At 39.1% G+C, this 11,927-nt stretch overlaps 1 protein-coding gene across 1 annotated transcript; it reads left to right on the top strand.

Annotated features, from left to right (window-relative positions):
* The first annotated feature begins 6,279 nt into the window (after positions 1 to 6,279).
* Positions 6,280 to 7,224, top strand: LOC133763648 (olfactory receptor 5J3-like). The gene has a single exon (XM_062197444.1). It carries the CDS (start codon positions 6,280 to 6,282, stop codon positions 7,222 to 7,224), a length of 945 nt encoding a protein of 314 aa, XP_062053428.1.
* The last annotated feature ends 4,703 nt before the right edge of the window (positions 7,225 to 11,927 follow it).

Here is an 11,927-nt window from a genome sequence, read left to right as displayed (position 1 = left end):
TTGGAAATTTGTTCTAAGGATCAGCAAGTGTTGCATGATCATGAGTCCCCAGTACAGGAGGTCCCTGAATTACTAACAGGAGAGTCAAGGCTTCCTCTGTGCTGTTTATATACAGAATAGCTCCCTAGCTATTTTTTTCTTGAGACGTAAGTTGATGCTAAATTTTCCAATTTAACACAACTCATAAAAATTATGGGTTTATTTGTTTTACCTCAGAATAAAATAACATTAATTCTTGAAAATATAAAAAATTAGCTATCCCAATGAAAGAACTATCATATGGCATGAATTTTCAAGTCCTTACCTGCTTTTCATGTTTACTCTGTATTAAACATTTGATGTTGACAAATTTCTAGGTGGAGAAAATTAGAAGAACTATTTTGCTCACTGTGGCCCACAGTAAGTATTATTAATAAATTAGTGAGCTTTGATTTACAGTAAATAAATGGAAGACTTAGCCAGAATAATATATGTATCATTTAGTCCTTTAATAAGTAATTTCAGGATTTTTGACCCAAAAATATACAGCTGATGGAATCACAGTGTACAAGCAGTTTTCACATATTAAAATGTAATCCATGGAGCCAGCGCTGCGGCTCAATAGGCTAATCCTCCGCCTGCGGCGCCGGCACACTGGGTTCTAGTCCCGGTCGGGGTGCTGGATTCTGTCCCAGTTGCCCCTCTTCCAGGCCAGCTCTCTGCTGTGGCCTGGGAGTGCAGTGGAGGATGGCCCAAGTCCTTGGGCCCTGCATCCCATGGGAGACCAAGATAAGCACCTGGCTCCTGCCTTCAGATCAGCGCGGTGCGCCAGCTGTGGCGGCCATTGGAGGGTGAACCAATGGCAAAGGAAGACCTCTCTGTCTGTCTCTCTCTCTCACTGTCCACTCTGCCTGTCAAAAAAAATTAAAAAAAAAAATGTAATCCATGGAAAATATCTGATTTTGAAAGGCACATTAGGAAAACATAATATCCTCGAGAAATCAATACTTATATGTCATCCAAAAACTTATTTAATCTCACCAAACTCCCTTTGTTTTTAAAAGTATGTTAATAGGTATAAACATTAATTGAAGCAAAAGTGTTTCAATGGATGCATCTAAACTGTTTTATGTTGTTTAGTACATACGCAAATTTTTATCACATTTGTTGAAATTAGAAGTGTGGCTATATAATATTAATAGGATCTCTGGAAGCAACCTATTTTGGACTTGTAGGGCAACAGTTGGATAGATGTAGCATTAAATAGACTGTTACATGTTCTGTGCTCCAGTTCCCATATAAACATGAGATAATGATAATGTAAGAACTACTACGTTAAAATATTTTTCGGTAAAGTAATTGTGATGATAATAGAAATAATTTCAAACAGTAAAACCAGTTCATTCGAATTATGTAAGATTTGACATTTATTTTATGATATCTAGACATCAATTTATACCTCTCTCTATATAGAACTGGTCAGAATCTCAGACCCTGTTGGCCCCGCACTAAAAAGCCCTTCATGTTGTCTAGTTCCATAGTAACCACTTGTGCCAGTGCCATGGCTCATCATGATTCATCCGCCTGCAGCACTGGCATCCCATATGGGCACCGGGTTCTAGTTCCGGTTGCTCCTCTTCTACCAGCTCTCTGCTGTGGCCTGAGAAGGCAGTGGAGGATGGCCCAAGTGCTTGGGCCCCTGCACCCGCGTGGGAGACCAGGAGGAAGCACCTGGTTCCAGCCGTAGCGGCCATTTGGGGGATGAACCAACAGAGGGAAGACCTTTCTCTCTGTCTCTCTCTGTCTCTCTCTGTCTCTCTCTTTCTCTGTCTACTATATCTGTGAAATAAATTATATATATATATATATATATATATATATATAAAGGTAACCACCGCCATCAGAGGACAGCCTGGAGTCAGTAACATTGCACACAGAGGTGGAAATTTGCCTTTAGAGATCTCCCTATTTTATATTGACCACCTATTCGGGCCAGCCCTCTTCCCAAGCCAGCTAGGTAATGAGAGTCAACAGGGCGTCTCCCCTAAGGAGGTTCACACTTCCCTTATGATGTCTCTTCCAGTGCCCCATGTGAAGAGAGACAGGTCTGGACCTCACATATACCTGCCCAGGCCTTAATGCCCACCTGATTATTATCCAGCCCCTCCTGTCAGTTTCTCTTTGCCTCTCAATGAAACAATTTTCCTCATGCTTTGGATGGTACCTTAGATCTCTAATAAGGACTCTGTCCTTAGTTTGGACCTTGTATATCTAATCTTCTTGTTAGATTCAGTTCTTCAAGATTTAAAACAAAAAATTCTAGATGGCCTTGCACATGAAAACTGGAATGGAGACAGTTTCTGTGAGCTGACATGGCAGCCCCTTCAAGAGGCTGCCTTCTGCTGGAGCCCTGTCTTGACCACAAGTCCCTACCTCAGCCCTACCCAGCTTCACACTGCACCCTAACCCCTGACAGCTCCTGGTTTTCCAGAAGCAGAGGGAGGGAAGGTGGGAGCCCAGGACTAGAATCAGGCCATTCTAACTCCATCTCACAGCTCCTTGCCAGCAGGTACACACCAAGCACAACAGGAGTGTTCTTTCTCTGTGACAACCAGGCATGCACCTGTTTTCCTACTGACTGACAGGAACTTGCACTCTTGCTCTCCTGTTTCCTCCTCTGTCCTCATTTGGGCCATCTTTTCTGCCACAGGCTACGTCTCTAACTTTCCCTTTCATCCTCATAATCATAATACCCATATTTCTACCATTTATAATTGACTTATTCCAAAGGTTCTGGTAGGAACAAATGACTGCTACATCTCAAGCCATCATGCGAGCAGTATAAGACTGTTTGCTTGGCGCTGGCACAGTAGCATAGGGGGTAAAGCCGCTGCCTGCAGTGCAGTGCTCCACTTCCAACTCAGCTCTCTGCTACGGCCTGTGAAAGCAATAGAAGATGGCCCAAGTCTTTGGGCCCCTGCACCCACATAGGAGACCCAGAGGAAGCTCCTGGCTCCTGGCTTTGGATTGGCACAGCTCCAGGCATTGTGGCCAGTTGGAGAGTGAACCAGCAGATGGGGGACTTCTCTCTCTCTCTCTCTCTCTCTCTCTGCCTCTCCTCTCTCTGTGTAACTCTGACTTTCAAAATAATAAATAAATCTTAAAAAAAAAAAAAAAAAGACTGAAGACTGCTTGCTCTCGTTCAATCTATCCTTTCCAGAATACAGATACCTCACCTGCATCAATGCTCTTTATCGACAGGAAGTAGCCAGAAAGAAACCAGCACTCCATCTCCTTATCTATACTCAGAGTCAGGATTGATGGAACAAGGGCATAAACCTCGGCCATTTCCAGTTCTTGTTACCCCTGCCTTCTTTCAAGAGACCAGTTCAGTCTCACACCCTATTGTTCCCATCCCACCTCCTGTCTTGTAAACTGTTGGGGCTAAACTTGAAGAACCTGTATGAGAAGCTCATCTTTCCCTACCGCACCCCCCGCCTCCCCACTCCTAGCCCACTTAAGATATAAAATGGCCCAGCTACTGGGCTCTGGGCCCTCTGCTTATGTTTAGTCTCTATGCACACTGGCAGTTGGTCAACCTCTGAGAGTTTATTTTCTCTGATTACATTCAGTCTGTCTGTGTGTGAGTTTTTATGCTGTCTCCTCTCTATCTGCACTTTTTTCCTTACATTCAGTGCCCTGTGTGAGGAGAAACCAATCTCATCCCTTTTCCTTACACGTATTTGGCATACTATTTAACATGTCTGTTTAGAAACTCATGTGCCATAACGGAGTACCTAGATTACAGTCCCTGATCCATTTCTGATTCCAAAGTCAGGCTAATGCAGACCCATGCTAGGAACTCCAGTGGAGTTAATTTTTAACAGGTAGTTTTTTTTTTTCCTTTTAGGCCCTCATGTAGGTGAAACAAGAGCATCTGTGACAATTTCTTTCCAAAACTGAGAATTTGCCAAATAATTGAAATGCCATACTTGGGAAAGACGGCTGGGGCTTCAGTTGCCTCAGGTCTCTCTTTGCTGTTCTAATGAAACCTAGGGGATTCCATCCTCCAAAGGCCCTACAGCCAAATATAAACCCAGTAATCAGGAAATTAACACAGAAGACCGAAGGCTTCCTCTCATCACCCGGTAGGTGGCTGTGTATGTCTCCTGAGAAAGGACGTATAAGTGCCTGGATTCAGACAACCTCTCAGTACTCTACGTGAATACAGTGAGGAGAAAAATCGTCTGCTTCAGATCCACTCTAAGTATTGACATAACTCAGAAAGAATTAGCGCATGGGCAGAGTCTCTGGTTTTCCTGAAATAATCTGTATTCTCTTTAAGCTTCATATCTTTGACTTAGATAACTTCCAAGAGAAAATGTATTTCAAAAATTCTTTTGGAATATAAAATTAATTATTATAAACTACCGAATTCTGTTAAGTCTGAGGAAAAAGCAGCAATTTCATTGGTCCTTTAGCAAACAGAAATTTTAGACTCAAACATTAAGTTATTAAAACTAATCTTACAGCTAAAGAGAAACACCACTTGAATGATGTTCCAGATGAAAATTATTCTTTATTAAACAAAAATTGAAGGATAAAATATGAAACAAGGAAAGAATCTTGAGTCCATGTGACAAATTTGGTTTGTTTCATAAAACGTTAATCAAGACAAAGTTACTAAACAATATGAAAAGACCAAAAGAAAAATAAAATCTTAAGTCAGTTTGTTCAAAAAGCAAAGAATGAGAAGTATGTGAACAAACTACCTTTTCAGACTCTCTTTATTCCTTTTTTCTTTGAATAGGTAACAAATATTAAGAGTTCTACCTATGATATTCCAGAATGTGTTCACCTATTTTCTTACTTATTCTCTTGTAAAAGGTTCATAGGTGAAACTAATACTTTATTATGAATTCACCTCTTATTCTGATAAAAAAAATCACTAGTCATTCTTTCTAAACTTCTTGCAGTTGAGGCAAAAAGAACATAGTCAAGCCATTGCATAGCACTCTTTACCGTATTGGAATTCTATTAAGCATCTGACTTCACATCACACCAGTAGTGAGGGATAGTCCAGCTCAAGTCTCTAACACTCTTTATTCAGATTATTAATTGTGAAATATCATATTCATTAATGTGCCATGGAAACATAGTTGTGAGATTAATGTGAAAAAGAATTTCCTTTTTGTAAGTTCTCAAATAGTAGCAAACTATCTACTCTTGAAAGTCTTACATTAAATGAATTTACCCATAATGCATTTTTTCAAATATTTCCAAAATATATTAGATTTTACCTCTACTTCCATGTCTTTGAGCTTATATGATAAAGTTGAAAATAAAAAGATAATGGAATGATTTAATGTTTTCTGGATAAAAACCCAGATAAACATGCAACGGATGTACAGGAAGCATACTCATTGTTCCTCATATTGGATTTGAGATTTTGACTGCAGTGGTTAACACATACTGAAGTTTTCCTTATTAAATGACAATGAGAAAATTCAACATTATGAAAACAACTGATGCAAATGAAGTCAAAATCTTTAATAAGAAATATAACAAATCTGAGGATGACATGAAAAATACAATTTGGATCTGAAAAGAACTTCCTATAATAAGCAAGTTTTATAGAATAGTTTTATTGTGATAAAAAATATTTGACTTGTTTTCATTTAATATCCCAGACACCCCTGATTCTCATTTTTTACATAACCTATGTTTTGTTAGGTGACATCATAAAATACTCAATATGTTTACACATAGACATGACCATATAGCATAAATACACACACCTTTATTTATTTTATCATTTAGTGTATGCATCATAAGTATTAATTATCTAAATATCAGAAAAATTTTGCTCAAGGTCTCAAAAATTGCCTGTTAAAAATTGAGAACATTTTTATATTGACTTTGTTCTTTGCTAAAAGCTGTTCTTTCTCAAAAGATGAGATCCCTACTTATCTTTGGTATATGGATATACTTTCATCACTGACTAACTTCCTGAATTCTCTGTGTTTTGAACAAACATTGCTATTATAACTCTGCAAGAGGATTCTAATTCCTCCCCTAGTTCTTTTGTGCTAATTTCAATTGATATCACAGGATGAGAGACCCAGCTGAATTTGTATATTGGGCAAACTTATCATATTTTCATGATTTGCGTTTACCATACATTCTTGTCTCTGATCACTAAAACCACACAATTTTCTAAAGATGTTAAATATGTAAATCACAAATTTAAAACCGTACTCTATACTAATTTTCTACTTGTTCTTTGCAGATTCCACATAAATGGATCACAGAAATGACAGTATGGTAACTGAATTCATTCTCCTTGGGCTGACTGATAATCCCAAGCTTAATATGGTACTTTTTGTGCTTTTTCTTCTAATCTATCTCCTTACTGTGGTGGGCAATGTTTGGGTTATCTCAATAATCCTAGCTAGTGCCCAGCTGCATTTGCCCCAGTACTTTTTCCTTAGCCACTTGGCTTTCTTGGATTTCTGCTATTCATCGGTCTTTATTCCTAAAATGTTGATGAATGACATCACAGGAGAGAATGTCATCTCCTACCACGGTTGCCTCCTTCAGTATTCCTTTGTCAACATGTTCCTGACCACTGAGTGCTTTCTTCTGTCTGCCATGGCGTATGATCGGTACCTTGCCATCTGTCATCCACTTCTCTACAAAGGCCTCATGACCCCCAAGATCAGCATTTGCTTGGTGACTGCCTCCTACCTGCTAGGCTGTGCCAGTTCAGTCACCCACCTAAGCAGCTTGCTCCATCTGTCTTTCTGTGGGCCCAACATCATTAACCATTATTTTTGTGATATTCCATTGCTCTTTCAACTCTCCTGTTCTGACACTCAACACAGTCAGCTTCTATTTATTGTCCTCTCTGGAGCAACATCAGTGTCTACCTTCTCGATAGTGATTAGTTCCTACTTGGGAATCCTTCTCGCGGTCCTGAAGATGCATTCTGCTAGAGGCAGATGTAAAGCCTTATCCACATGTGCATCCCACCTCACAGTAGTGACCCTCTTCTATGGAACAGTGATATTCACTTATCTGGGAACCAGCTCTAGCTACCCACAGGATACAGCCAAAATCCTCTCCATGTTTTATACCCTTTTGCTGCCAATACTGAATCTTCTGATATACAGCATGAGAAACAGAGAAGCCAAAGAAGCTATGATAAGAATTATTAAGAGAAAAATACTTGCTCAGGGAACATGAATTTTTAAGCAGGAACTTTTAAAGGACATTTGCTGTTGTCGCAACCAGGTATGTTGTTGAACACAACGTACTCCTATGAGAGAGTGGTGGGGAGAGGTATTTTAAGAGCAGCTTACATGCAAGAATGTATTCATCATTGGGTTTTAGAGACTCATCTGTGTGAGTTCAGGTGCATGCATGTATGTCCAGAAATATTTGCTCATGTTTACACAGAGAAAACTTTTAGGTCTGGCTGGGAGGAGCCTGAGAACTACAAAAGAATGATTAACAGGACAAAAGACTTCAGTTTATTCCTGTGGACAAGAACACACAGAAGAAATGGCTAGCTGAACATTTAGGTATAGAGGCTTATCTATCCACATTGAAGCAGGAAAGGGAGTTGGGCAAAAGGCTTTTATAGGAAGAACAAATGAGTTTATAAAGGAAACCGGGACTTCTAATCTTGTTTGTTTTGTGAGGTGTTAGAGATCTCTTTGTTCCTCCTGATAGGAAACATTCTCAAGTGGGGGATGACAGCAGTTTAATTCTCAGGGGTTTCTTTCTTTAGCCATATAAAGGAAGACCTGATAGAGCATCTGCATCTGCTGAATCTCAAAAATCTTCAATAAAACATAATTTTTATTCCATTTGCTATGATTCTGATCCCTTCAGGTCCCAAATTACGAGTTTGCAAAATCAAACTTCCCATGTCATAATTTGACATAATTTTCTGTGAGTTAATAATAAAAATGCAATTTTTGCTTTGAACTAGCAGGTACACAATAAAACAAAGCTACAACACTCACAATAAACACCTTTGGAGGAGAATTGGTTACAGAGTGAACTTAATGTTCTTCTCCTTATAGCTCTCCAAGTATGAACCACTTTATAGAGGAGGAGACTAAGTATCAGTAGAGATAAGGGCAGGTGTTCTGGCGCAACAACTGAACCATTGTTTAGAACACCTGTATCTCATACTGCAGTGTCTGGATCCATTTCTGGCTTCTCTAGGTTTTGATCCAGCTTCTTCTAAGAGCATCTGAGAGGAAGTTGGTCAGAATTCAAATAATTGGGTTTCTGTCACCCATGTAGGAGACCACAATGGTATTCCTGGCTCAGTTCAATATTTAAACATTTACCTGGCTAGCCTGGCCCAGTCCCACCCATTGCAGGCACTTGGGGGGGTGAACCACTGTATCTCTCTCTCTCTTTCTCTCTCTCTCTCTCTCTCTCTGTTTCTTCCTCGGCTCGCTCTCTCTCTCTCTCCCACTGCCTCTCTCTATCTATCTCTCTCTCCACCAAGTGCATAAAGAGCACTTTTTAAAACAAAGATGAGACAACGCTAAAATTTAAGAGCTTGATTCAAATACACTGTGACTCATACGCTTGTACATTGTCATCCTTGTCATTTCACATCAACAAATAGAATTTCCTGCATGTATATGTATTCCATCATTGCCAGGAACAGGGAACATTTAAATATTTGATTAAAAAGTAATTCCGCAGTCAACTTCACTTCTGCCAGTTGACAGAAATACCAAAATAGCAGTGGAAAGACATTGTTTCCCATTAGAGCATATGGGGATTCCTTAAAAAGCCATCCTTCAGTAAATGTTCATAAAATAGTAAAGAAGTTTGAAAATGTAAAACCACTATTTTTTAGAAAAATGGTTCTTAGGCCTTCATATTGCTTATGTTCACCCGTCGATACAAGTAGTGTTGATTTCTGTTCACATAGAAGGGCATTACAAACTCAATTCAGAACAACTGCTATCCCAGAATTAGAATACACAGCTTTGCTAAATGACAAATTTGCAATATGTAGTGAACAATGCTTTTGAGTTTGTGAAGATGATGATATATTTAACAAATAAAATAATTGTGAATTCATAGCTATAAATCACAACTTCAAGTCTACAGTCTTTTTTTTTTCTTATTGCTTGACAATTGAATTTATTAAACAAATCTGTAACAATATTATCAAAAGTGCATTTCATTGTTTCTGTACAGTTTAGATTTTTTCTAGAATAATCTCATCACCCAATATTTTGACCACATATCAACACCATAATGCATGAGTTTGCAAAAACGTAAATCAGGACTGTTTCTGTTATAACCAAGCTTTCAAAAGCACAATCATTGTTTAAGAAGGGAGACTTTAGGACATGATTGAAGTAAGCAGGCAGGTGGCCAGCTAGGAGGAACTGAGGACACTGGTCCCTCCCTGTAGTCTCATTAGTGCATCAGACACACCCTCCATGCAGTGGAAACCAGCAGCTCTGAAAGGAACCAGCGTGACAACAATCCATGTCCCTGAAACGACCTTGAACTCATTACAAAGCCATTAGACTAAGATGATCAGAATAGAGACATCCACTCCATGAACATGATGCTATGACACTTCTGAGATGTCCAAAAATGGGCAAAGAAATGGGTGGTACCCAAACCCCACCTCAAACTCTTCCCTTTTTGTATATTCAATTAAACTGCAACCCAGACCTCAGTGCCTCCAGTTCATATAAAGGGATGTATCCACAACGCATGGACCGAACCTCTCCCTATGCTTCATCCTGAGTGTGCTTTCACTTTGCTTGTAAAAAAATCTTCCTCCTATGCTGGCCTTGTCTTCTTCATACTATTTTATAGCATTGAAAATGAGAACTTGGACCCAACCACCCAGGATATGTCCAAAAACTTTCTAAATTATATCTCCCCACCACACACTAAAATTTTAATATTCATTGAGTCTACCAAATTATCCATCTCCTAACATTAGATACTTTGGAGATTTACCTGTGACAAAGTACTTTACAGCAAATTGACAAAGTTTATATATCAGAGTCCTATGCATGGCTTCACTTACTTCCCATGGTTAGAATCCCAGAAGCTAAGAGATATCATTCACTTACCTTATATCATACTATATTATTCTATTTTATTCTATGTATTAATCTCTTACTGTATACAATTTATCAATTAAATTTTGTCATATGCATAGGGGAAAATATTGTATACATAGTGTTCAGCAGTGCCTGATTTTTGGCATCCACTAGGGGTCTTGGAATGATTCTGCTGTGAATAAGGAGGTTACTGTGTATAAAATATCTCCATTTCTAAATTGATGTCATCTCAAAGATTCCTAATAATAAAATTATTTGGGAAAACTATATAAACATTTATTTTTTATGTTGTTTTCATTTATTCCTCTTCTGTTGCTCATCTTTTCTCTTGGGAGATCACTTTATTTTATGTTATTTCACTGAAAATTCATTAATAATTTTTTTTGATTTTTTTATTTAGTAAATATAAATTTCCAAAGTACAGTTTATGGATCACAATGCCCCCCCACCATAATTTTCCTCCCACTCGCACCCCTCCCATCTCCTGCTCCCTCTCCCATTCCATTCACATCAAGATTCATTTTCAATTATCTTTATATACAGAAGATCGATTCTGTATATACTAAGTAAAGATTTCATCAGTTTGCACCCACACAGAAACACAAAGTGTAAAATACTGTTTCAGTACTAGTTATAGCATTACTTCACATTGGACAACACTTTAAGGACAGATCCCACATGAGAAGTAAGTACACAATGACTCCTGTTGACTTAACAATTTGACACTCTTGTTTATGGCGTCAGTAATCTCCCTAGGCTCTAGTCATGAGTTGCCAAGGCTATGGAAGCCTTTAGGGTTCACCGACTCTGATCTTATTCCGACAGGGTCATAGTCAAAGTGGAAGTTCTCTCCTCCCTTCAGAGAAAGGTACCTCCTTCTTTGATGGCCCCGTTCTTTCCACTGGGATCTCACTCGCAGAGATCTTTCATTTAGGTTTTTTTTTTTTTTTTTTTTTCCCAGAGTATCTTGGCTTTCCATGCCTGAAATACTCTCATGGGCTCTTCAGCCAGATCCGAATGCCTTAAGGGCTGATTCTGAGGCCAGAGTACTGTTTAGGACATCTGCCATTCTATGAGTCTGCTGTGTATCCAGCTTCCCATGATGGATCGTTCTCTCCCTTTTTGATTCTATCAGTTAGTATTAGCAGACATTAGTCTTGTTTGTGTGATCCCTTTGACTCTTAGATCTATCAGTGTGATCAATTGTGAATTGAAATTGATCACTTGGACTAGTGAGATGGCATTGGTACATGCAACCTTGAAAGGATTGTATTGGAATCCCCTGTCACTTTTCCAACTCCACCATTTGAGGCAAGTCTGATTGAGCATGTCCCAAATTATACATCTTCTCCCTCTCCTATTCCCACTCTCATTAATAAATTTTTAATTTTTTAAAGATTAATTTATTTGAAAGTCAGAATTACAGAGAGAGGTGAGGCAGAGAGAGAGAGAAGAGAGAGAAACAGAGAGAGAGAGAGAGAGAGAGAGAGAGAGAGATTTCATTGATGGTTCACTCCCCAATTGGCCGCAACACTGGAGATGCACCGATCTGAAGCAAGGATCCATGAGCTTAATCCAAGTCTCCCATGCGGGTGCAGGGGCCCAAGCATGAGCCATCATCTACTGCTTTCCCAGGCCAAAGCAGAGAGCTGGATCAGAAGAGGAGCAGCTGGGACTAGAACTGGCGCCCATATGTGATGCTGGCACTTCAGGCCAGGTTGTTAACCCACTGCGCCACAGTGCTGGCCCCTAAATTTTAATTTTATAAGGTGAGAAAATTTCATGTATTTAATTTACACATTTAGGAGCAGAATGATACTTCCT

Source organism: Lepus europaeus, chromosome 7, assembly GCF_033115175.1.
Source record: "Lepus europaeus isolate LE1 chromosome 7, mLepTim1.pri, whole genome shotgun sequence".
NCBI classification, from domain to species: domain Eukaryota; kingdom Metazoa; phylum Chordata; class Mammalia; order Lagomorpha; family Leporidae; genus Lepus; species Lepus europaeus.
The sequence above is the reverse complement of the archived record's forward strand: the minus strand, read 5'-3'. Positions and strand labels throughout refer to the sequence as shown.